Genomic DNA, 26,580 nt, shown 5'->3' on the forward strand with positions numbered 1-26,580 from the left:
CATTTGCAAATATCTTCTCCCATTCTGTAGGTTGTCTTTGAGTTTTGTTGACTATCCTTTGCTGTGCAAAAGCTTCTTATCTTGATAAAGTCCCAATAGTTCATTTTTTAGAACCTTTTTTAAATTACATATTGTAATACATATTTGTAGTATTATACGGGATTATATTTCATTTCTCAATATTTGGTTTTCTGTCAAATTCAGTGAATAGCAAACATTTTATGTGTAAGCTCCTATTCCTCATGTGAAGAAAAACCATCTAGTCAATGTTTTTTTAATTCTCTTTGTACACTGAAATAACAAGACTTGATCTGAATATTAATTGAATGGTGCCCTTAGAATATAAAAGTTTTATGATCTTGCACTTTATATAATGCTACATGTGTCTAACTAGAACATCCTTTTTCCCTAATGATATTCTAATGTGTTTTGTTAGATAATTTTCTTTTTTGATATTCCATCCTGGGATTGCTTTTAGTTATTTTTATTCTGTTTCCATTTTTCAATTAGTAAATCTCAAAAAAAAATCATATCATGTCATGTCCTTATAAACTAGAAATTAACACAAATTACCCATGAATACTTCATATAACTTTAATCTGATTGGAAGTGAAGTTCAATTGATTTTGAAATGCTCTGATCCAATTTCTTTATCCTTTATTGTTTCATTCTAGACATAAAAAATAGGACTTACATTATTGTCAAGTATTCTCATATAAAGTGTTAAATATTAACTTGGTTTTTAAAGAATCTTATCAGTGTGTTACTTTAGCTTTATTTTTTAGATTAGAAAGGCAAACAATGACAGATATAACACAAGGAGGAACATTTCCTCTTTTTCCCTCTATAGGTATTTCTCTTTTTAACTTAAAGTATTTTGAGTTAGTGGACTACAGTAATTTCTCACTGACTAAACAAATCCTACAACCCTAGAGTTGGATGAGATCTTAAAAGTCATGTAATTCAACCCTTTAAACTATACCTGGCTAGTGGCCATTCCTCTTATCTGCACTGAAGGGAACTTATCACTTCCTGAAAGAGTACATCCTATAAACTCTATGACTCTAATATATGAAATATTTGACACTGAAGATAACTACCTAGAAGAGATTGTCTCTGACCTCCATTTTAAGGCCCACAGAAAATGCAGGAGTTAATCAAGAGATGGAGAAGGAAGAGTATCCAGGCAGAGGGTTCAGCCTAAGCATAAGAAGCTGAAATCTGTTTGATGGAACTAGAGTGGAGGGTAGGCGGTAGTGAGAAGAGAGATAAACTTGGGTCAAATCAAGCAGTGCCTTCTGTACCACCTGAAGGAGCTTGAATTACAGTGGGGGGATTGGTGATCATTGATTTTAAGTAAAGGAACAGTGTGACCACATTTGTATTTCAGTTAGATCTCTTAGCTGTATAGATGTTGGATTTGGAATGGAAAAGGTGTGAGTGAGGAAGGCCAGTTAGGTTGTTGTAATATTCCTATGGAGATACAATGAGAACTCAAATTATGAGAGAAGAGTATGGTATGTAAGGTCATAAAATAATGTGACTGTTGATCGAAACGATAGGTATGCAGAAAAAAAAGATCAAGAATGAAATCTACCTTAAGTTATGTTGACAATAATAAGATGGCAAAGTCAGAAGGAGGAATGGATTTAGGGATAGGAAGGTTCAGGTTGGAGATGGGGTGGAGATTTAGAATACTGAGTTTGAATTTGTATACAGAGTTTGAATTTCTACTGTGTAGAACATTCAGGAGGAGAGTGAGTAACTCTTTCAGTGTGAAGCTTGGGAGGAAAAGTTTGTGCTGGAGATACTGCTTATTAAACCCACAGCAGTGGATGAGATCATATGGTGATTTGAGAAAGGGAAACCCTGAGGACAGACCATGGGAAACATCATAATTTATGGGACAAGTAGAAGAAGAGATGCCCAAAAAAGTGACTGGGAATAATCGGGAAAGTAAAAAAAGAACAAAGGGTATTTGGTGGTAGAGAATCAATCCAAGGTAGTGTCAAAAAAGGCAAGAGTGAACTGCTATGTAGGATGCAACTGAGATGTCCTGTTAATTAAAGGGCAATATATTTCTAGTGGATTTGGCAATGTAGAAGTCGTTAACATTTGCCAGAACAATTTCGTAGAATGTTTGCATTGTAAGTAAGATCCAGGGAGAGTGAGTATGATGCATGTTACTCTTTCTTGAAATCTGGACACAAAGGGAGAAGAATGGGTGGTAGTTCAAGGACACAAAGCCAAGAAAGCATTGCTTTTAGGATGACTTAAGAGGCTTTAGAGGTAGAGAAGAGAACCAGGAGAGAGAGAGGTTGGAACTATGAAGGAGGGAAAGGAAGGGTGATGGAGCAAGGCCCCAAGAGAGGGGTAGATATGGTTTTAAGAAAGCACAGGTGGGTCCTTTTGTGGGATGAGCACTGCTTCCCTGAGAAACAATGGAAGGAAGTGGGGAGTGATAAGTGGATGCATGTAAGTGGGCAGAAAGTTGAAGGAAATCATGTTTGGTGGCAGCAGTACTTCCTTGTCGTTGGGCCAACGTCCTATTCTGAGAGCGAAAGAGGCTTAGTAGGAACTTTGAGGTAAAGTTTGAAATGGATGGTGAGGAGAATGGGAAAGAGGTTGACAAGTACAAGGAAAACAATTAATGTGCATGGTTGTGGTGGCTGCTGAAGTTGAGGATCATGATTATGTAGTGGCTTATTAATCTACTCGTGTAACTTTTTTTCACCGTAGTTTACTAGGATCAGAGAAAGCAAACTATGGTGCTGAATTAAAGTTGGGATTTTGCAGGGCAAGCATAAGGCAAGTATGGTGTGCATAGGAAATGAGGGTGTTGAGGAAAAGAAAGTTTGATAAGGAAACAGAAGTTTCATGCTGAATAGGAAATAGAACTCAGGAGGCGGCTAATAGATGGGGGAGAAAATAAGGAGGAGCTGAAGGTCAAAGAACTGATGGGTTCCACATGGCACAGAGGGTGGGTATAATTGCCAGAGCCCCAAAGACATAGGATTTTAGACATAGTGGAATATTTTTTTGGTCATTTGTACACTGTTGCTCTATATTGTATTGTGTCCCTTTGTTGTTTAACAGTTGGACAAATATTTATCTAAGACATGCTACGTGCCAGTGCCATGGCGATACTAGCAGGGAAGAAGACAAATACGTTCCTCGCTGTGTTACAGTTTATGGATGGGTGTGGCACACACAAGTAGACAATAAATTATACAAAGTCTTGGGCCTTAGGTGTTCTGGGGTTGAGCTGTGTGAGTGATGGCATCATCGCCAGCAAGATATATGTTCCCCCATGTTTTACTTACAGAATTTTTCTTTTGGAAACTGTGTGCCCTTTCTTGTGGGCAGGTCTTAATTTTCCTTCTAGGATCTGTCCATCAGCATTTAATTTGATGCAGATATTTTACCATATATTCTACTGAATACTAGGGATATAAAGAAAGACCAGGAAGTAAAGAGTCCATGTGGGCCATTTTAAAAGCCCTTTTATTTTCCTTCTCTGGGCCTTTGATCCATTGGTCTTCTTGTATCTGGTAGGGTAAAAGTAGTTTCAGTAATTAAAATCTCCAAAATATACAATGGGTACATCCCGATTGAATTTCTCACCCATATAAAGCTCACAACATGGCAGGTACCTTTGTTCTAAGCAGCGATTCAAGGACTCAGGGATCTTCCATCTTATGGTTCTGCTGTTTTCAACAATGTTTTCCATACTTGATTTACATTTCTAGATCAGTGTAGTGCTAGGTAGTTAATTTAGTCTGGCTCTAGGAGTGTCACCTGTGACATAGGCTTAGCTGCTCATTGCTTTTCGTAACTGTGTCAATGGTAATTGGTGCAGGACCCAAACAAGGTCAGTGAGAGTGAACCACATAACTTTCTTTAGAAATAGTGGAGCAAAAGCATTGTTTTTCCTCTCTGGGAAAAAAAAAAAAAAACGAAAGCACATGACTCAGGATTGCTAGAATCATCTTGGGTCTACAGAGGGAGTATGTGTGAACATGTTGGAGGAGCTGGCTATGATGGTGCCCCACCTTGAAGAAATCAAGCTGGGAAATGGAGATAAATCAAGCCTTGGTTATATTATTTGAGTGCTGGATCAAGCCTTGCTTGAAGTCATTTCATTTCTTTAGTTAAGCTAAATGTACATCATTTTCTGAACATATGTGTTAAGGAGAAAATTAATTGCTTTTTTTTTTTTAGGGAACAAACATGTTGATTAGAAAATGTGAGAAGCCAATAAAGACTTGTATAATTTAAGCTGGTTTTTAGTGTTTTTTCTTCTCTTCCCTTTTCTTCCCCCTTATCCATCCTTCCTTTCCTTCTCCTTCTCCTTCTCCTTCTCCTTCTCCTTCCCTTCCTTCCTTCCTTCCTTCCTTCCTTCCTTCCTTCCTTCCTTCCTTCCTTCCTTCCTTCCTTCCCCTTCCTCCTTTCTCTGTTATTTGCAACAGAGAACATTCTTACTGGTATGTGGAATGCCTGCTATTCCAACTTTGACCACTTTTTTGACTTCAGCAAATTAAAAGTTTTTAAATAGCTGTAGATTACATTTTTTCTTACATATGTATCCATTAAGTACATTCATGGATACATTATGTATATGGTGGGCCACATCATATGTAGGAGATTTGGGGGCAGGAGACTTAATAGATAGTGGTATTAATTTCAGTTTGAAGTCCTCTTGAGGAAAGTGCCACCTTCATTTGTTCTTTTATATTTCTTGGCCGGGGTCTTATGTGTAATCCCATAGTTTTTCCTCTATATTATGTAAATCTTGCCCTGATTCCTGCTTACCAAGGTGGGCAGAGAGTACAATACTGGTAATTTTTCACCTTACCTTTGTTATCACTAAAGTTTAGAATAGTCCCAAGGCTACAGGGGTCCTGGAAACAGATCCTTCTGTCTGTATTTACCTGTTCCCTTCTTCTACTGCTGCTTGGGTGATGGTCTTTGGCCACCTCTTTGGCTCTGTTCTATGGTTTAAGACATTGTTGGTTTGCAACCTTGGGGATTTCTCAGATAAAACCTGACACTGGCTCCCACACATGGAAGGCAAGGAGAGTCTGAAGAAAGCAGCAGAGACCTCCCAATGGGGAGGTGGCAGTTTTAATAAGCAAAAGAACATTTACGAGGCTTGCCTTTGGTGGCCACAAGATGGATAGATCTCGGCGCTTGCCCTCCACAATCTTAAAAATTCATATAGAGGCCTTAACTGAGTTCAGTCACTTCGACCATCTGGGCAGTTTCAACAACTCATTGCTCTCTCAAGGCTGCGTCATTAAAAACAGCTCCCACTGTGGGAATAGTGGTAGACTGAGTGTTCCAATGACAGGGGGAAGGGATCAGGAGCCTCGGATTGCCTAAGTGTGGCTTGAGGGCCACCTGGTGATTTTGTTCTCTCGAAGACCTCCTCTAGCAGTTGGCTGGGTCCTACCCAGGTTGTTGTGTTCCTAATGGAGGTTGGTGGCAGCCCTACCAGGTTTATACCCTTGGGGCTAGCTGAGTCTCCTTACCTGACTTTCAATGCCATGACTCTTGATACTTTGGCTTTTACCAGCGTCCAGGAAATCAAATTCAAGTGATGTTCTGCTCCCTTAGAGGCCTAAATCTTTGGATCTTCCATGAACCTAGAAGCCCTCCCTCCATTGAATCCCTTGCTTTAACAAATTCCCAGAAGTAGGGCTACTCCCATCTCTTATGTGGAAGCACAGACGCTTCTACTTCTCTTCCTCTGAGATTGTTTGGTTTATTTCTTTTTCAAGGCCTCCTTGTGAGAATCACACTTGAACAAAAGGTACCCAGAACTCAGGATAAAAGGCTGGTTGTAAGGTAGAAAGGAAATATTCCTTTTTCTTTAGCTGATGAGAACACAGCAGTCAAAATCCACCCCCCGCCACCCAAAACCAAGCAGTTTCTCCATAGTTCTCCCTATTATATTTGTCTCTTTATTTTCCATTACATATGTGGGTATTCGTATATTTTAAAATATGCTTTTAGGTCATTAACCTTGTTAGAATTTTATGACATCTTACTGGCCTTAAACCTACTGTATTTCTAGGAAAGACTGAGGTTTTAGGGTATTTTGGTTGACTTTAACTGGATTCATAGCAGCCAATCCCTGTGTCCTCCAACACATATACAGGCATGTGTACCAACTTAATACTTCTGCTTGTTCTCAGATTCATTTTCCAGTTATCTTGACCGTATCATAGGTGATGGTCCGTATAGTCCCAGACAAATTTTATTAACATAAATATACACTCATATTTACAAATATGTCTATATGAGTAAAATAAATATCACTTATGACCTTATCAGGAATGTGCTCACCTTCTTAGTGATGCCTTTTACTATTGTTGACTTATAAAGACTGTCTTCAGTTATTTACTGCAACTCCTCTAAAGGAAAAGTGTTATAAAATTCTGAATTCTGTGACCTACAGAAAAGGTGGTACATAATTTATTACCCAAACCAGTACACCTAAGAAAGGAAGGGGGCATTATTAATAATTATGTCAGAACAACAGTTATAAGCCAGTATTGTCCCAGGCAAACCAAATGTATGGTCATACTGCAGGGCAAAGACAGCACATTTTCATGTGACATCTTTAGGCAACACTGAGGTTCTTGATTTTGATTGGCTTGCATGAGAAGTCACTCATGACAGCAGCCAGTTGATGGAAATCCATGTATATGTGTTTCTAGCCACAGGATGGACACTCAGTAAGTTAACCTTGAAGTAACTTATGGGTAATTTTTATAATGACATTTGACTCAACATTTGAGCCACACCAAGTCCTGTCCTTCATATATTGCAGCACTTTTATTATGCGTTGCAAGTGAATTTCAGGCCATGTTAGCCTGCCATTTTGTTCTAATGACTCTAATAACTGAAATTAGTGCCAGACAATGAGCTTGGCAATGACAGCATAAATGGTACTGTCACATTTCCTTTTTTACTAACTTTGTGTTATTTCAGCTAGTGTACAGCTAATCTACTACATTTTATTTGCAAAGCACTCTTCAATTGCCAGCATTATGATTTGACTTTTAAAGTATATCCATTAGTAATTTTTTTGACATATGCATATGTTAAGAAGGAAATTCACATTTAAATTTTCAAGGAACTCTAATTGCTGGTCTTTGCTGTTCTTAGGTATAAACTGCTGAATTAAATTAATCTTAGCTTGAAGTTGAAAGAGTTTGCAGCAAAGGGAACTTTGAACATAGAGAGCCCATGAGTCCAAAATAAGATCCCATTTTCATTAATCACCGAAATAATGATGGACTTCAAACACCTTCCTGCCTTGCCCTCCACTGGATCTCTAGTACCTAGAACCATGACTGACATGTAATTAAACACGTTCAATATTTTGTTCAACGACTGAATAATATTCTTCACAGTTTATGATATTTATGGCATGAATTGTTTTTTACTCTCAAAAACTTTGCTTAATATCTATTTATCATATTCCTGACAATGTATTGTGTGGAGGCTTGCAGATCTCTGGCTTTCCATAACTATTGATTCAATTAATCAGCAAGTTCTGTGATGTTGTAATTTGCTCTGCTAGTATCGTTTGCTTCAATAGATAGTTTTCCACATTCTTCATTTTGTTGTCAGTAACGTTCCTTCTGACTTTCAGATTTGCCCTTTGCTTATCTTGCGCAGGCCAAGAAACCAGATATCCTTTTTTTTTTTTTTTTTTTTTGCTCTACTTAAAGTTTTGGCTAAGGTAATGTTTCTGGTTTCCAAATGAAACCTAAAGTGCTATTTTAATAAAAGTGGAGTACAAGAAAATCTTGTAATTAAATCTTAAGAGATTTCTTCCTATCCTCAGTAACCTACATGAGCACTACTGTCTATCCCTAGAGAGACAATTTCCAGGTAGAAATATGTCTATATTTTTCATAACTTTTGACGTATCATGAATAAAAAGGGTATATTTTTTCTAGTGAGAAAATCTGTTGTAAGATTTCAGGCCTACTCTCTTTTAATTGTAGTTCAGATATGTGTATCATCTCCCTTATCATCATTTAGATAACTTTCTCAGGAATGGAAATAAGCATACTAAACAAAGTTGATCTTAGGAGAAGCCAGGGTGACCTATGTTCATTTTTTTTCTTACTCTCAAGGTTTGTCATCTTTCTCACCTTTCAGGACAGTGATGTTCTCATTTTTCTCCTCTGCCGTAAATCAAGAAATGTTTCTGCATTAATTCTGATTATTAGTACTGTTTACTTTGGTATTCACCTATACACCTTTTCCTTCCTTGAAATACTTGCATTTTAACGTTCTTTCTAATTTTAGCATTTAGCAATTCCTAAATGGAATTTTAGGCATCAAGGTGGAAGTAACCTTTTGCTGGGAGCCGCACCAAGCTCCATAACACCTGTGCATGCTGCCCTCTCCTCCCCCGACCCCTGCCCTTCGACTCATACATCTGTGCACAGGTCTATGTGCAGGTGTGAATGTTCTAGCTACTAGTGAGACTGTGTCATCTGTATCTGATGACAGAAACTATATTTTTCCTTTTTAAATTTTCATGTACCTTCAACAATTGGATCTTTGTATTAGTGAATTCTGCCTTGGTTTTGTTGTCTGGTCAGCCCTGGGAGTGGGCCTATGGAAGCAAAAGGAAATTCTGTGGAACTTAACATCCCTACCATTTGCATACAAGGAGCCGAAGACACGTTTGTGCAATAGAAAACAGCAGGTGGCTGTGCTCTAATTCCTCTTGTTTTCAGGGCAGCCTAATGAACTATTTCTGAACTATCCTGGAGTCTCATGTTAGTATTGTTGGCTCCAGGGTGATGTGGGGCTGCCTTGGACTTCATCCATGATCACTTATTGACAAAAGACCAGAAAGGATATATTTTTTTTCCCAGAAAGGTATTAATAGAGTAGTTTGACCCATAAGGCAATTCTATGGCAAAGACTTCAGAATATAGTGAGATAAGAGAGATTCAGTAAACGAAAACAAAGATATATGAATTGTTAAGTCGTGATGGATACTGATTTCTAATAATATCTTATATTGCAGGTCAGTTGCTCCGGTTAAAAATGTTTCGAGAGGATCATGGGTCATGGATGACAATGTTCTTCAGCACAATTCTGTTTCTCTTCATATTTTCTCATATATACAACACGATTCTTCTAATGGATGGGAACATGGGGTAGGTTATCTTTCCCCTTTCTACTGTGGTGAGTGTTATGTTTGAAACTCGTAAAAATTCAAAGAAAATTTTTTAGTTTGTAGTAGTCGAAATCTTCACAAATATTCTACTGTTAATAAAGATAATCTGTGCATTTTTCTTACATAAGATGTTTGGAGTCTTTTCTCCAAGGAGCTTATAGCGTTCCACAATCCTTACCTTGTGTTCCTTCTACTTGAGGACTTCTCTGTGGGGTAGTTTGAGGGCAGGTGACAATTTCAGGATAGTCACAGAGAGTATGAGAATCAGGAAATCTTACTGACGTTTATACTCACATTTAGTAAAGCTGGGCGTAGATGAAGGTCTCCAGATTTGCAATTCCATGCTCTGCAAGGCCTGATTAAATAAAAGTGTTTGATACTCGTGGCATTTTTTTTTAACTCTCTTGATAGTTCCAACAGAGAGACCTTTGTTATAAATGGGTCATTTTAAAAGTGGGCCACCCTGTATTAAATCCAGAATTGTGATCTATACTTATCAAATCACCGATCAAATCACCGTGGCATGAAGACGTGCTAACAAGGAGATTGTAAATTTTTTTTCTTTTGTTACTTTCTCCAATTCTTGGTTTGCTGCTAGTAACTTTTAAGAACAGAATATAAGGAGAATGGTTTAGCTTACAGCAATAAGAATTAGGTTAGTGACAAGAACAAACCACTTTAGATACTGTTGTGCACTGAAATAGTTCCTAAGGAAGGTTTTCATCTATTCTCCCCAATAGATTGGAAAACTAGGTAATATTGTTTTCTTCTAAATGTAGGCAAGGCAAGATTGTCGGAGTTCTGGAGTGCAATTGTTTTGATGTTATGTATAGATTTTAGCCAGCACTGCTCCCTGCTGAGAGGGATAGCTCAATTAAAGTTTTATTGTTTTTCCTCACCATTAAAGAAAATGAATAATAAAGGGAGAAATTCAGGCATGTGATATTTAGATCAACTGTTCAGGCTTTAAGAAGTAATGGAAATGTGTTGTTTGTGATTATTTCTTGGGTTTCAAATAATGCCATTCACTGGGTCTCTTTTTATTTTTTATTTATTTTATTTTATTTTTTTTCACTGGGTCTCTTTTTAAATGGTGGAGTTAGACTCTAACCGAGGCTAGTCAGGACAAGCCTCAGCCTTAGTGCAGCGCCTGTAATGATGGAAGGGGGTGTGGTGCTCTTAGAATCACCCAACACAGGTGGAAGTGTGTCAGAGACGTGTTGTGTACTGTCAGTACTGGGACTAGAAGGGGAAAAGGGATTTTTTTTTAAGTTCTTGCTGAAAACAGTACATTAAAGTTGTATATAAAATATATAGTCTCTGCTTGGAAGTTGACTTCTTCTCTAATTCTTTTTTTTTTATTTTTAAATTTTTTTTATTTTAGGGAGGTCTTTGCTAACCAGAAGTATTTATTCTGAGGAAAGAAGCAGATTTAAGAGTAATAAATTAAATGCAATGCTAGATAATCCTTGGCACACTGTGAAGCACTCAATAGCTGATAATAAAACCAGTCTGACGGAGGGCTAACAGTTATTAAGCACCCAGTACCAGTACTCAGTTAAACCTCTCAATGACCCTGCACAGTAGGTATATTTATTATGTCCGTTTTACAGGTTAGGAAACTGAGGACGAGAGATGTTTTTTGTCACCTGTCTAAAGTTACATTATAATTCAGTCTCGACTTTAGACAAACAAGGGGGAGTCGAGCTATTAAGTGGTGAATTCTGGTAATACATCCTACTCTCAGGCTGGCACAGAGTTGATTGCTGGTTGATTCTGTTACTCAGTCACTAAGTCAATTAGCTTTTCTTTGTATTTTTCTCTTTCAAGCTGAGTTTGAAAATTGAAAGAAGTAGGAGGTATACTCAGGAAAGAGAATTTATGTGTGTCTGTCTTAACTAAAATCAAAAGTGATTCTTTTTCACTTTCGGACTAAATACAGTACTCCATATTCTCACTAACTCTCGAACTCTTCACCAATATGCCTCATCCTTGTTCAGAAGGATCTTTTCCTGAAAGGACATTTTAATGGCGTCACTTTTTAATGTTTTTTGCAATCCAAAGCAAGGATTTGGACAAATGGTTTAGTTCTACTAATAAAACAAATTATCATGTAGAAAAGACATATTACCAACTTTAATGACGCATGCCATTTGAACTAGTGAGTACTGTAAGGAAGGCATGTAAATTTGGAGGAAAATCAGGTTTTAGGGAGATGAATACAACTATGCTTTTGGGGTTCTCAAGGAGACATCATGTTATCTGGAGCATTGCCTCATCCTTTGTAAAGCAAGGAGTGATGGAGTCAGAGGCTGTGGGAAGAAGAATAGGCATGTGGATATCATGACTAATTTTATGTCAGAGGATTACTGGTAATGGAGGGGAATCCTGGATTCTTTACAATGATTTTGATCGGCATCGAGGATTCCAATGTGTCCTGGTTTGTGGCTTCTTTAGGATTTCGAAGAGGATTTCCTAGAATGATTTGCTATTTTCCTTTTTCCCCCAATTTTAAGATTGGTTGTAAATTTAGGTTCAGCCAGAGTCCTTTGATCTCTCCTTCGTTCTCTAACAAAAAGCCTAGGTTTATCTGATGGAACCTCAAGAGTTTTAGCCAGAACCGACTTGGTAAGAGTCAAGTTGCTTGCTCCTGGTCTTCTCATTGGAGTGAGTTCCCTAAAGTGTGCATTAGACATCTCTGGGGAGAGAGGCAGTCAGATGGAGAGGGAAAGAGGTGGGTTAGCTGGCTGAGCTACAAGGGACCAAGGCTCAGACACTCCATATTTCCTACCACTGTGGGGAAGGTCTCCCCACCTTTGATTCTCTTTATACCCCCTCTAACCCACACACCACCAAAATGCTGCTATCTTTGTAACTTCTTTTATCTGTTGAATCACCAAGGTGAAAGTAAATTTATCTTTCCATAGAGGTTTGAGGTTGGAGGTCAGGATTCTGCTGCAGGAAGGCTCTGATCCTTGGTAGAGTTTTACATTCTAGACATTTTATGAGCAACTTGTTTTTTACACGGTGGCAATGTAGGTAGGCTGTCCTACTACAAAATCCTTAGAGATACTGGAAAATGTAACCTGATAGAGTCTGCACAGCTCTGCATAGCTGAGCTTACCCAAAGGTAAAGAAAAACCCCAAAGGGCAATAAAAGGAAGAAGAATCTGAAAAGGCAGTAAGCCTACGCAGTGATGCTCAGAGGTGGTGATATGGGGGTATATGAGTTTAACCCTCATGCCAGGACCAGAGATAAGGATCTGGGCTCATTTTTGGTGAGAAATTGAGGCAGACACTCCCACCTTCAATGTTTCTGCAAAGTGCTGCAGAGAAGGATGGACTGGAAAACATAGAGCTGCCAGCACAAGCAGCGTCTGGGAGGTTTGTCTGACTTAGGCTGCGCTTTGGGTGGAAAAACAAATCTTCTGGGAAATTCATAACCACAGTTGTGGTTTTATGGTTTTAATATACATTCTCTTTGGGATTTTAGAACCTCACCAGATCCCTGGCCATTCTCTTTTCTGTTTCAGGTTCCTGCTTCTCTCTGGAACTCCCCCAACGCCCATTTCTAGAATTCTGGAACTCCAGAATTCCAGAAGGCTTCCAGATCTAGTTCATAATACAGAGCAGTTTAGTTCTCTTTCATCTCTCTTTTTGTCCACTTTGATTTATCTGAGACTTTTTCTTGACCAAAATCACATTAATGCCTTTTGTAGTCAAAAGACCCAATACGCCAAGGAGAATGTTGCTGCCTTGGAATCCTGAAGGGGCTGCCGCCACAGCATTTTGGTTTTGTTTATTTAGTTCTTAATTTTTTTAAGGTTTTATTTATTTATTTATTTATTTATTTATTTATTTATTTATTTATGTATGTATGTATGTATTTGAGAGAGACAGAGAGCCTGTGTGCAAGGTGGGGGAGGGGCTGAGGGGGAGGGAGAGAGAATCCCAAGCAGAATCCAGGCTCCTGTGGCCCCGATGACATGGGGCTCAATCTCACAACCTGAGCTGGAGATCAGGACCTGAGCTGAAATAGGAGTCAGAGCCTTAACCAACAGAGCCACCCAGGCACCCCGGTTTTGTGTTGTTTTTAATGTAGTAAACTGTCCTTTTTCCTTTTACTCAACTGATGTTTAATGAACTGTCTCTTTTTTTTTAAGATTTTATTTATTCATGAGAGACACAGAGAGAGAGAGAGAGAGAGAGAAAGAGAGAGAGAGAGAGAGAGAGAGAGGCAGAGACACAGGCAGAGGGAGAAGCAGGCTCCATGCAGGGAGCCCGACCTGGGACTCGATCCCAGGTCTCCAGGATCTAGGCCCAGGACTGAAGGCGGCCCTAATCCTCTGAGCCACCGGGGCTGCCCTAATGAACTGTCTCTTGAGAGAGTAAAGGGAAGACACTCAAAGGGGCAGAGCAGCCAGTCAAGCTGAAATTAGGGTTATGCGGTGATCACAGTTCCACAATATGCTGCATTGTCCACGAACAGGACTGGAACCCTCAAAAAAGTGAGACAGTAGTAGGAAAGAAACATGAAGAAACCATTTTCTTCCGCAGTGATGGGACTTGCCTTGGTTAAGAATGATTCTAAATGACTCCCTCCATCCGCAGCCTTTCTATTTAGAAATCTGGTTGGCAGAAATAAAGAGAGATGTGCTCCAGAGTTCATGTTGGGGTCTTTACTGACCAGAAACTGAGCAAGTCCTATATGGCTGGGAAGAATTTTTACCCTTTGTGACCTCATCTTTCCAAAGAACTTCTTCATCATGGAATTTTCACAGCATCCATCCATTTGCTGTAAAACCCTAATTTAGGAAAGGTTTGCCTCTCCTTCTCAAATATCTCGATTTCCCAAAGAATAACATGTATAATATAGAGAGAATGAAACGGTAGGAGAGCTGAAGTGTGCATGTTCAGGTTATGTTCCTATAAAAGGATTCTGAAAAGAGCCACTTGATGGCAGCAGAGGGCATGTTTTCAGAGTGCATCGCCTCACCCTTTTGCAGGCAATTCTGCAGACCTTCTTGGGCCTTTTGAATTTCTGAAACTTGCCTTGAAGTGTTTGCCTTCCTCATTGTTAACGGACTTTTTGAAGAAATCCACCTAGTGGTATCTCTAAGAAGCACTTATTATGTGATGTGCTTGGCCCCTTTCTCTGATCTAAAATAAGTTTAAATAATAGTATATAGAAACACATATATGCACATGTACAGATCTATATGTTTATAGACTTATTCCAGTATTACAAGGATAAATACTGTCTTTAGCACTGAGGAAATCAAACAATTGGCAAACCTAACATTTCTTCTGTGAACTGGAATACGTTTCCAAAGAGTACATTCTATTTAGGGCAGGATATGAAGAAGCTGATGTTTTCTAGGGCTAATGATAAAGAAAGTTTTATTTTTCCTGATACACAGCCTTTTCCAGAGAAGTGTTGCTAATATTAATTAGTACATCAATATGGGTTAGGCGTTGCAGAGACAAAAATTGAGAAATGAGCCAAAGTGATTTAGGCGATTTCAAAAATAAGTATTAGTATTCATATTCAGAACCTGGAAAATAATGATGGTAAGAATTAGGTGATGGGTGTAATGAAAATGGAATAGATTGTCTCACCTTTCTGTTTCTCTTCTAATCAGTTTTAGTAAGTAAGAACTTACGTGGAGCACTCATTAAATGTCTGGGTGTGGTGAGCATGCTCAGTGAGTATGCTCTAAGGGTGACTGACTTAGGGGAGGTGACAGGAGAGAATATTTATTTACTTCTTTATTTATATTAATTTAAATTCAATTAGCCAACATATAGTACATCATTAGTTTCAAATGTAGTGTTCAGTAATTCATCAGTTGCGTATAACCCCCAGTGCTCATTACATCCTGTGCCCTCCTTAATGCCCATCTCCCAATTACCCCAGCACCCCCCCCACGTCCCCTCCAGCAACCCTCAATTTCTTTCCTAGAGTTAACGTCTCTAATGGTTTGTCTCCCTCTCTGATGACTCCCCATTCAGTTTTCCCTCCTTTCCCCAGTGACCCTCTACACTGTTTCTTATATTCCACATATGAATGAAACCATATGATAATTGTCTTTCTTTGACTTATTTTGCTCAGCAGACAGAAGGGAATGTTTAGAATAAACATTATTCTAAATAATGCTTATAATAACCCCACTTTCCATGGGGTGCCTGGGTGGCTCAGTGGGTTAAAGGTCTGCCTCTGGCTCAGGTCATATTCCCCGGGGTCTTGGGATTGAGCCCCGCCTTGGGCTCCCCACTCAGCATCAAGTCTGCTTTTCTCTTGTCTTGTGCTCTCTCCCTCTCTTGTTCTCTCAGATAAATCAGTAAAATCTTTTTTTTTTTTTTTTAAAGACACTTTCCTAAAATCTAAAATGCTATGGCTTTGATGCACAGAGGGGGCAGCAAAAGCAAGCAAGGATGAATAGGAAAAATAAACAAGAGACTGGCATGGACTTGTCCACAGGCTAGATGAAATTGTTCAGGCTCTAATGCTTCCTCAAGTGTACACGCACAGCTGCCCTAGACCTTACCCCTACGCTCTTATCCTCATTTTGTAAAGAATGACTGTTGCTCTGGCCCATCAGTGCATCCACATGTTGTATCAGAAAAGACTCTGATTTATAGTTTCACTGTCTGTTGCCAGAGGTATAGATTCCAGCCCATTATTTTTCCCAAAGCTGAGTTACACTTTAATGGAAAAATTCAGGGTGAAATTTCACTCCAGGCAATACTTTTTTCTTTCCTAAATTCACTATTTTTAAAACCTGCGCTTAATGCTTTTAGATTCCTTACTCAACCTTTTTTTTTTTTTTTTTTTTTTTCCTCTCTCTTTCTCTCTCCTTAGTGACTACTGATCTAGAAGTAGCAGCCCTTGTGCATGTTTTTTCTGTTCAGGGCCATGATTTTTCACTTGCTACTGCTTTTCAAGTATAAAGTTGGTTGACCTGAGACCATTGTTTACACTGGTTGCTTCATGCCGAGGAACGGATGTTTGTGTGGGTGTTTCTGTTTGTAAAGGTGCTAAATTTATTTTGAGAAATGGCAAGAAAATTTTCAAATAATCTTTAGCAATGTGAAACTGTACAGTTTTTGTATGACCTAAACCAACAAAATTATTGATGTTCAAAATTGTAGTAAATGAGAAAAGAGATATGTTATTTTCCAAGGGATGAACATATGGGGATGGGTAAAGGATTGGAGGCCCTGGACAGGGTTCAGGAGCTAGGGTGAGGAGAATGCTTGGCTGTAAGTATTCAGGAAGCCTGCAAGTACTTGAGTCAATAGCTGAAAAGCTTGATTGGCTGCTAATACAAGGCTGAATGCAAATTCTGCTGGAGTGGTGCTTTAAATAATTTGTTGGCTTCATTCTTAATTAGGCTAAACATTGACTTGCTTGTACGATTAATTCACAATAATAGCACAATTAATTACTAAGGCTGGGAGTAAGTGGCCAAGCTGGTTGCTGAGAATGGACTGGTGAGCAGAAAAGCTGGAAATAGAATGGCTGAGTCTAGTCAAGGGGGCTGACCCAGTGGAGTGCTGGAGGGAGGGGGGCAGGCTTGGTGAGAGAGGGAGGGGGGGAAGGGAGGGGGGGAGGGAGGTAGGAGGGGGAGGGTCAGTGCAAAAGGGAGACTTATTCAGCCCGAAGCACTATAGCAATAGGGCCCAGTTTGCTGCTTTTAATACTCTTGGTTTCACATTACTTGGTTTTGGTGGTATAAAGGTAAAATAGCACAGCATACTCAAATTATCACAAGTTTACTGTTAGTGTAGTCCTAATGAGGTTTGAAAAACATTGATGAAAAACACAATCAGTGTTGCATCCTCATTACTGTGTTGGAGTGCATTACTATCTGTCCAGAATCGACATTGTTTTGACACCCTTAAGAGGTGTTCCGCGATCATTGTTTTTAGTTGTTTATTTCAACGGCCTCATTAAGTAGCTTATCAGCTTGTTACAGGGGAAAAAATTCTGAACAAGGAATCAGGATACCTGGATTTTAGCCCCGTCTTAGCCACTCACTGGCAAAAATAACTTGGAAAAGTTAGATTGTTTCTCATTTTTAAGATATGAATTGTTTGTAGGGTTGTTACTAGGTTTACTATCAACATCCTCGTCCTCATTATTATTAATCTTGGGGAAACGCAAGCTTCTGAGGTGGAGAAACAAACTAAACTTAATCTTGGTTGCCATCAGCTTTGTTTTGTAGGGAAGGCAATGTGGTGTAGTAGAAATAGCATGAACTTTTGTCCCGATACTCTTCTGCTCTGTGGCCCTAATAAACTTCACTTTCTGAACCTCATTTCCACTGATGTAAAATGGGGATATTAGGACTATCTTAGGGTTGTTGTGGATGTCACAGAAGACAGTGTATGCATAGCAGTTGGTATGGAGCCCACCATATAATGAGCTCCCAGTATTTGTTGCTTTTATAATAACAGAATGTGTATTTTAGTTTCTTTTTTTAAAATTTTTTATTTATTTATGACAGTCACAGAGAGAGAGAGAGAGGCAGAGACACAGGCAGAGGGAGAAGCAGGCTCCATGCACGGGGAGCCCGACGTGGGATTCGATCCCGGGTCTCCAGGATCGCGCCCTGGGCCAAAGGCAGGCGCTAAACCGCTGTGCCACCCAGGGATCCCTGTATTTTAGTTTCTCAAGTACTTTAGCTCTCAATAAATATTAATTGTTGTGACAATAACAGTAAGTACTTTGGTCAACATAATGAAGTGAAGTAATTTATGTCAGTCATCTTATTGCATTATTATCATACAGCTATGTTGATTATTATCAGTTTTATGCGAAATGCCCAAATAAATGCCTAGCACCAGTAGGTCTTCAATAAATGTTAATTTCTGATGCCATAATACGTAATCTTAAATGAAATTGAATTAAGGAGTCAAATTAGTATATGGAATACATACACCCAGTTCAAATGCTATCAGTGCATCTTTATGAATATACATAAACTGTTCCTTATTTTATTTTTCATCAGTGAAAAGCAAATACAGAGAGCTAATATAATATGTCATCAGGATTCAGAAGAGGAAATCAAACATTTATTGAGTTACTAAACCATTATTTGCTAAGTTTGACTTTTTTGAAAAGAGGAAACATTTGGTGGGATTATGGGAAATATGGGAATTAATGATGTGGCAGTTATGCATGTGTGCAGTGTGTGAGTAGCCATTATCTAGAGACTATATAATAATGAATATCTTTAATTTCCATCTCAATTCCTTTTTCACAGTGGTGAACATGTAGGAGATAATTATTTTCTAGGCATGAAAAGTTGATGTATCTGACAGCCTGAGGCTTAAGGCTTATGATGTTATATAGTTTATTTATTTATTTTTAAAAAGATTTATTTATTTATTCATGAGAGACACACAGAGAGAAGCAGAGACATAGGTAGAAGGAGAAGCAGGCTTCCTGCAGGGAGCCTGGTGTGGGACTCCATCCTAAGACCCTGGGATCATGACCTGAGCCAAAGTAGATGCTCAACCACTGAACCACCCAGGTGCCCCCGTAAGTTAGTTTAGTTTAATAAATTAATAAGAGAGACCCAGCATGAGCTGAGAAATTTACATTTCTGTGACAAGTTATCCCCTTTATAATCTATTAACGTCATAGTTATTCTTGAGGGATTGATGAAAACCAGTAAATGGAATTCTATGAATGAAATATTTCATCATTAAATTAGTTCCGTGTCAAGGTAACATCAGTTAACAGCACAGTTGTGTCCACTGCTCTGGCTGCTTAGTCAGGAATGTCTACAACTTCTTTTACCCTTGCACCAGGTCAGGAGGATAATGCCTTTTTTGTGGTGGAGATAAGTGACTTGCTTGTGTTTTCATCAAGGAAAGAATCACAGTGGAACTGGTTAACTTTCTATTTCAGTTCCCTTTAGGCTACTGCCAGAGTACCCTGACACTTTACTTTTTTTTTTCCTAGAGAAGCAAATGCACATAATATACTCGAAAAGGTTAGTTACAAAAGACATAGAAGAGCATGATATTTAAGTAACATACTGAATGAATACCCTTACCAAATTGAAAAAAAACTACTTTACATTCTTTACAATAAAAGAGCAATAACATATACATAAAATATGAAGACAGAAAGAGGTATGGGATTTTGGCTTATATTTTATAGACTACATAGTTTAATTCTCCCTCCCTAAAATGCATGTCTTAAAAGATTAAGAGGATGGTTCCCAGGTTTGTTGCAAAGTGTAAAATGTTCAGCATCCTGTGTAATAACAGAAGAGAATATATATCACATATAAAATACTTATGTTCTTTGAGGAAGAATGTTAATAGATTTCTTAGCTTCAGGATTATAGAGATATTATCTAAAATATGCACTTTGTTTTGAATATGTTATAAAATATAGATTATATGTAATAGTACATATTATTTACCATACTGTTATACCTGTATATGCATATATATAATATCTGTTGTTAGATAATTAGTCTTTCTTAGTTAAGCTATTTTATGTCTATTAGAGAATTTGATGTGTGAACATAAAGCTAAGCATTTAAAATAAATCACTGATGAGAAAGTTATAAGTACACAGAGATAAATTGTAGCAGTATGCATTTGTTGAACCTTACAGTGACATATTTTTTTCAAAGATTTTATTTATTTATTCATGAGAGACACAGACTGAGAGAGAGGCAGAGACACAAGCAGAGGGAGAAGCAGGCTCCATGCAGGGAGCCCAATGTGGGACTCGATCCTGGGACTCCAGGATCATGCCCTGGGCCGAAGGCAGGTGCTAAACCGCTGAGCCACCCAGGGATTCCCTTACAGTGGCATCTTAATTAAGTGTGTGGATATACGTAAAACTGATAAGTAAACAGGATTGCATAGGTCTTAAATGAGCGACAGATGTGATACTTCTGTTGGGATCATGTTAGGTTAATACAGGGCTCAGCAGAAAGGAGAGCACTAAACTACAGAATGTCAGCTTCTTAAACAACTTAATTGTCTGGAGAGGGTGGCCTTGGTATGACTTCACTACATCATCTAAGGTGAGTCAGTTTAGGGAAGTAGTTCAACATTCTGCATGGAAGTGATTTAACTTCTGTTCACAACTTTGATGAGAACCAATCATTTGGCCCCAACCAGGAACAAGGGGGCTGGAAACTAAAATCAAACCATGTACTTGGAATAACACTACTGACTACCACATGCGACCACTCCCACCTCGACTAGGAAGCCTCTTTCTTCCTATGAATGGGTTATACAAAATGATTTTTTACAAAATCGTTGTAACTGTGATTTGACAGAAAGGGAATGCATGAATTTCACATGAAAACCTAGTTCTTATTCAGTTGTGTACAGTGATGATATCAGATGGCCAATCAGGTCGTTAAATGTACAGTAATTAGAGGAGAAATCTTTTGGTAGCAGGAAGGAGTGGTTTCAAGGTATCATTGGATGATCAGTAGTTAGCATGCGCTGGTTCAGTTCTTGTGCACCTCTGGTATACATTCTGATCTGGTGAATACGTCCATTCTGATTTGTGTTTCTCATGCTATGTCTGTCCTAAGCACTTTGAATGTCATCCCTGATTATTAGAAATAAATGGGTTGAGTTAGTGAATTTAGGAGAAAAGATGCAGGTCACTGGGACCTTATGAACTTATGGGTAAATGTATAATAAATCAGAGGAATTATGAAATGTTTTGCCTTCTTATGTCTACAAAATTGAGATAAGTCAAGAACACATTTGGAATTTGGTCAATTAGAATAGAGGATCCAACTGAGGCTGAACTTATGCACTCCTTCTGGTTGCCGTGGCAACAGGGCCCCCTTTCCATGCTAGTAATATTATAGTGTGAGTGAAGAAATAATTGGAGGTCGAGAAATATGTGTTCAAGTCAACTCCTACTTCTGGGAAAGTTAGGGAGGAGTTTGCTGAAGGCAAAGGATGAGGTCATGAGAGGGGAAGAATTTGAATTAAAAAAGAAAAAAAAATAATTAAATTGAGCCTGAGCCTGAAAGCTTCTGGGCATTGCATTGCACATAGCAATGTTTCTTCCCCGACTTTTGTTGAAGGCAGAGTAGACAGTAAATCACATGGTTGCGTATCTACGTTATCTCTTCCATCCTAGCCCAGGAAAAGCACTGGGCTGGGAAATTGTGACCTGTATAATTGGCTTGGATTGGAGCCATCTGCTATGTGGATTGCTCTGTTTTCTCTTACAGCTAGCCAGGAAATTCTCATTTGCCTGGAAGGGTCAAGAGGGAGTCAAAACAGGCTTACCCATATTTTTCCTGTGAATTCAGCTTATTTGTTTTTAATATTGTCCTTAGGTGTATTTTATCCTTGCCATATATGCCTTTCAAATTCTTCTCAATAGTCTGAGCCTTTTCTGCTTTTATTAAATACATGTTGAATTTGCACCATTGCTTGGAGAACGGAGAGATTGGGGAGGGTTAGCCATGAATGCTTCTTCATTCAGTTCTGCTTTTTCCTTCTCTGAACCCTTTCCCGTAGCAAAAGAAGAGGATACAAGGTGCTCTCTCAGTTCCACTCTCTGTAACTTCCAAACCAAATCACCCCAAAAAGCCAGAGTAGAAATAGAGAAGAAAACCACAAAGTATGACCTAAGAGTAGGATGATTTGGTAATTCATTCTCCAAACCAGGACCTTTTTGAAAATGAAAAGGAGTGCTATTAATAATAGGAGACGAGGCATAAACTGTGATATCCTGTGCTATTTAAAACACCTACAATGAGTAGGAGAGACTAGAGACTGAGAGGGAAAAAGGATCATCTGGGGACCTAGAAGGAAGACTTGGCCTATTCCTAGACAGTTGTAACTAACTTGTAGCCAAGTTCAGTGTCTAATAGGATCATGAGATTGTTTTAAAATAAAAGGTCTCATTGTCCTATTACCAGAAATAACTTGTATCAGATTAGAATATAGTAAAAATGAGTTCGAGGCAAAATATAAAGTTTCAGAAATATAAAAATATTCATGCTGAAGCCTCCGGGAAGGGCTTCGTGATTGACCAAAGACTGGTCAAGGTTAGGGCTGACTGGCCAAATGAATTCCATTTTCTGCTCCCATGACTATTGTTTAAGAAAATTAAAGTAAGTTCCATTTTGCTTAAGGCAAACCTATCAAGCTCCATTGTTTCTAGCTCAGGTCCCAAATGGCGTAAAGAGGAATCCCAGTCCTAAAAGAAGATGATAGTAACTGTATATAGTGGGCAGCCTCTGAGATGGTCCTGATGTTCTCTGCTTCTGGTATTCAGGACCTTGTGCTCCTTTCCCTTAGCGTGTAGGTTGAACCAAGTGGTTAGCTTTTAATGAATGAAATACGATAAAGTGATGGGATATTCTTTATTTTTTTTTTCTTTTTTAGAGAGAGAGAGAGAGAGAGAATATGTGTGAGTAGGGGGGGAGGAGCAGAGGGAGAGGGAGGGAGAGAATCTTAAGCAGGCTCAATGCCCAGTGCAGAGCCTGATGCAGGGCTTGATATCATGACTGTGAGATGATGACCTGAGACAAAATAAAGAGTGGGACTCAAATGAGCCACCCAGGCACCCCAGTGGATTATTATTTCTATGATTAGGCTTCCCTCTTGTTTGTCTTTTTCCTCTGTCTCTATCTCTGTCTCTGTCTCTGTCTCTCTCTCTCAGAGCCCATATTCTGGGGGAAGGAAAATTACCACACTGAGAGTAGTCTTTATGGAGAGGTCCATGTGTCAAGGAACTGTCCTCAGACGATAGGACCTGAGACCTGCCAGCAATCATCTGAGTGAGTTTGCAAGCCAGAACTCCCCAAATCAAGCCTTGAGAAGACCGTAGTCTCTGCTCATATGGTGCTTGTAGCCTGTGACCTGCCTCTGAGGTCACAGAGGGCACAGTTAAACTGTGGTCAAATTCCTGACCCACAGAAATTATGATATAATAAATGTTTGCTGTTATAAACTGCTACATTTTGGGATAATATATGCCTCAGCAGTAAATAATTAATACACTGTATTTAAATAGTAGGTTCTATTTGACAAAAATGCTTAGAAGGAAACACACACACACACACACACACATCCAGAATGGCTACAAAACAAATTCCCTTTGTATGCTGAGTAGGAGTGCTCTTCTCCATTGTCTGCATGAATTTTATTTTCTGCTGCATTTTTTTTTTTTCTGGAAATCTTCCATGTTGTTGATGGGGAAACTTTCAAGTTGTCCCATAGGATATTAGCAAGTGATCAACAGAGCACTTGCTTAGAGCACTCAGGCTTAGAGACCATATACTGTGTTATACAGTGGATGTTTGGGAGGAGCATTACTGGTCTTTTCTTATGAAAACCAGAAGAATTTTCCTGTGAGTTTTCATAAAGAGGACCCTCTAAAATGTAGAGAACATTATCTTTAAAGATATTCCTTTTTTTTTTTAAGATTTTATTTATTTATTCATGAGAGACACAGAGAGAGGCAGAGACACAGGCAGGGGAGAAGCAGGCTCCATGCAGGGAGACAGACTTGGGACCCGATCCCAGGACCCCAGGATCAGGCCCTGGGCTGAAGGCGGCGTTAAACCGCTGAGCCACTGGGGCTGCCCCTTAAAGGCATTCCTCAGAAATCCTAATAGTATATATAACAATGAATTTTAAGGAGCCATTTCTTTTTAATTCTCACAATAGCAGGTATGGCACCCAGGTAAAACTTACTAGTTTCCAAGGAGAACGTCTTGCATATTTGACCTTTCCGATGACAGCAAACATCACACTGAAGGTGTTTGTCAAATTTCTTCTGCAGATTGTTGGTTGATCTTGGGGCAGAGTGGAATCTTTGAGGCTTTACAACAGAATAACAGCCCCTTAAAGATACTCAGGTTGGAGTTAGATGAATCTAGCGTGGAAATCCAGAAGCTGCTGGAGGACGTGAAAGACCACAATCCAGATCTGACCTTTGAATGCAGTGATGCTAGAGCAAGCAGGTCTCCATCCTGTGACTTCTTGTCTTGAACACCCTGAGACCGTCTTTAGTGACTGTGTGTCTTGAAGGGGGAGATCTGATTTCTCTAAGACACACCATGAATGAAGACCAGAGGGTCACATATTAATTACCGGATCAAAATGTAGAATTTAGCGCTGGCTTTCCCTCTCTGGTTTACAGTAAATTCTGCACAAGTCAAATACCGACTTTATGTCAAAATGTCTGTTATTTCACAAGGACATAATAACATAATAAAAGGCAGAGAATTTGGAAAAACAACAACAAAAAAAGGATAGTTTAAAGTTTTACCTTGCGACCAAGGAAAACGTAAAGTTGGCAGGTCATGTCTTAACTTTTTTCTAGGTAGGGTATTCTATGATTTTTTTTCCCCTTAAATTGGTTTTTAATTTTTTTTTTTTAGTATTTGTTGGGGAAAGGTAAATATTTAGCTTGAAAAATGTGCTGAAGGAAGATCATGTTCAGGCAACTTCTCATACTAATCTGAGGGATAGCTAAAAGGCTGCCAGATTGTTCAGTTTCTTTCTTGAGCACAGTACAGATTCTTAGAGTCATCAGATTATAGGTTCCAGAGACCACTTCAATTTAGAAATAATGCTGTAATACTCTTTTAGTTAGGCATGAAAAAGTACCTGTATTTAAAACTATTTCCAGACTTGGCAGTTTTTACTGCAGCCTGTACAAGGGCAAATAATTCTTACTAAAATCACTTAACACCGTGTGTGACACAGTGATTTATGTGTATATCCTTTTAGTAGGAAATGAGTTTGAATTTTACTTCAGGAAGTAAGCATTATATTGAAAACGGAAATATAAAAAGATAGGATACGATCCTTTCAGCTCGTAATGTCACAACATCCCTAATCAAAGAAAGCACAACAGAGCCATAGGAGTATCCTTGCACTTTGTAGAACGAAGTAAAAAATTCCCTTTAATGTTTCAAAAGAGGGTAGAAGCAAAGTATTCTTTGTGATAGGCGTCTGTTGGTGTGCAGTGCAGATTTATTATTATCTCTTTAAAAATTAATTTCGAATCACACCCCTGCCCTCATATCAAATCCTTGGAGGCCTGTGGCATTCACCTTGTACTTCTTCCATTCTGTCATCTAGCATCTTGGTGATTATCTCTCTCTCGCTTGCTAAGAGGCTTTGGCACCTGTCTCCTCTTGCTCTTTGCTACGAGTCTTGACATCATCCCGTGTGGGTCCCAAATCCACTTGGTGTCACCTCTGATCTCCTTGTCAAACAACCAGTGGATACTTCTCGGTCTTTATTGGATTTGATCTCTCCCTCCAGCACTTGGCGCTTCCACCATTCCTGCCTTCTTGAAATGTTGTACGTTCTTCATTTCTAATTCCATATGCTCTCCTCTCTTTATTCTCTCCTCTCACGGTCCTGCTCCTTAGTGGTCTTTAGACTCTCCTTACTCAGATTTTTTTTTTAAAGATTTTATTTATTTATTCATGAGAGACACAGAGAGAGAGAGAGGCAGAGACAGAGGCAGAGGGAGAAGCAGGCTCCATGCAGGGAGTCCGACGTGGGACTCGATCCTGGGTCTCCAGGATCAGGCCCTGGGCTGAAGGCGGCGCTAAATAGCTGAGCCACCTGGGCTGCCCCTCACTCAGATTTCTAATCTGATTTTCTTATTCTATGCAGCCTCCTTGTCTGGGACCCACTCCCTTCTTGGCTTATTTGGCTGTTTTTACATGTGCGATTCTAAAATACTTCTTTTTATCCCCAATTTTTCTCGTATCTTTCATGTGACACTAACTACTGTAAATTATCTATTTGAGTGTCTCAACGATATTCAAGCTTCATAAATCCACAGTCGACCTCATTTCACGCCCCACACCCTGGCCCTGCCAGCTTCCTCTGTTCCATACCAGTGGCTGGCGCTGTTACTAACCAGCTGCTGAGGCCAGACACTTAGATCCTGTTCATTCTTTCCTGTCCTCCCTTATCTCAAACACACAGTAAATCACAAAGGCTCTTTGATTCTACCTGCTAAGTATTTCTCAAATCCGTCTGCTTCGCCCTATCCTTACTGCTCCCCTCCTGTTGTTTCTTCTTTGGATTTCTGCAGCAGCTGCCCCTTCTCATTCATTCTCCATATTGTGGTGATTCCCCCCAAAATACTGATATCCCTGCTTACAATGCTGTGGTGGATTTTCATCATCTTCATAATCAAGTCCAAGTTCTTCCCATGATTTATAAGGCTCTAAATAATGTGGCCCCAGCTTACCTCATTCTTCTTCTTTTTTTTTTTTAATATTTTATTTATTTATTCCTGAGAGGCACAGAGAGAGGCAGAGACATAGGCAGAGGGAGAAGCAGGCTCCATGTAAGGAGCCCAATGCGGGACTCGA

The 26,580-nt window shown here is 39.1% G+C and overlaps 1 protein-coding gene across 2 annotated transcripts in view; it reads left to right on the forward strand.

Annotated features, from left to right (window-relative positions):
• Positions 1 to 26,580, forward strand: part of TMEM117 (transmembrane protein 117) — a 467,289-nt gene that overhangs the window by 80,261 nt on the left and 360,448 nt on the right. For both annotated transcript variants that reach the window (XM_041736431.1, XM_041736432.1), the window contains one exon: positions 9,062 to 9,194. In XM_041736431.1, coding sequence (XP_041592365.1) covers positions 9,062 to 9,194 — 133 coding nt within the window. The remainder of the gene's footprint in view (positions 1 to 9,061; positions 9,195 to 26,580) is intronic.

This window comes from Vulpes lagopus, chromosome 21, assembly GCF_018345385.1.
Source record: "Vulpes lagopus strain Blue_001 chromosome 21, ASM1834538v1, whole genome shotgun sequence".
NCBI lineage: Eukaryota > Metazoa > Chordata > Mammalia > Carnivora > Canidae > Vulpes > Vulpes lagopus.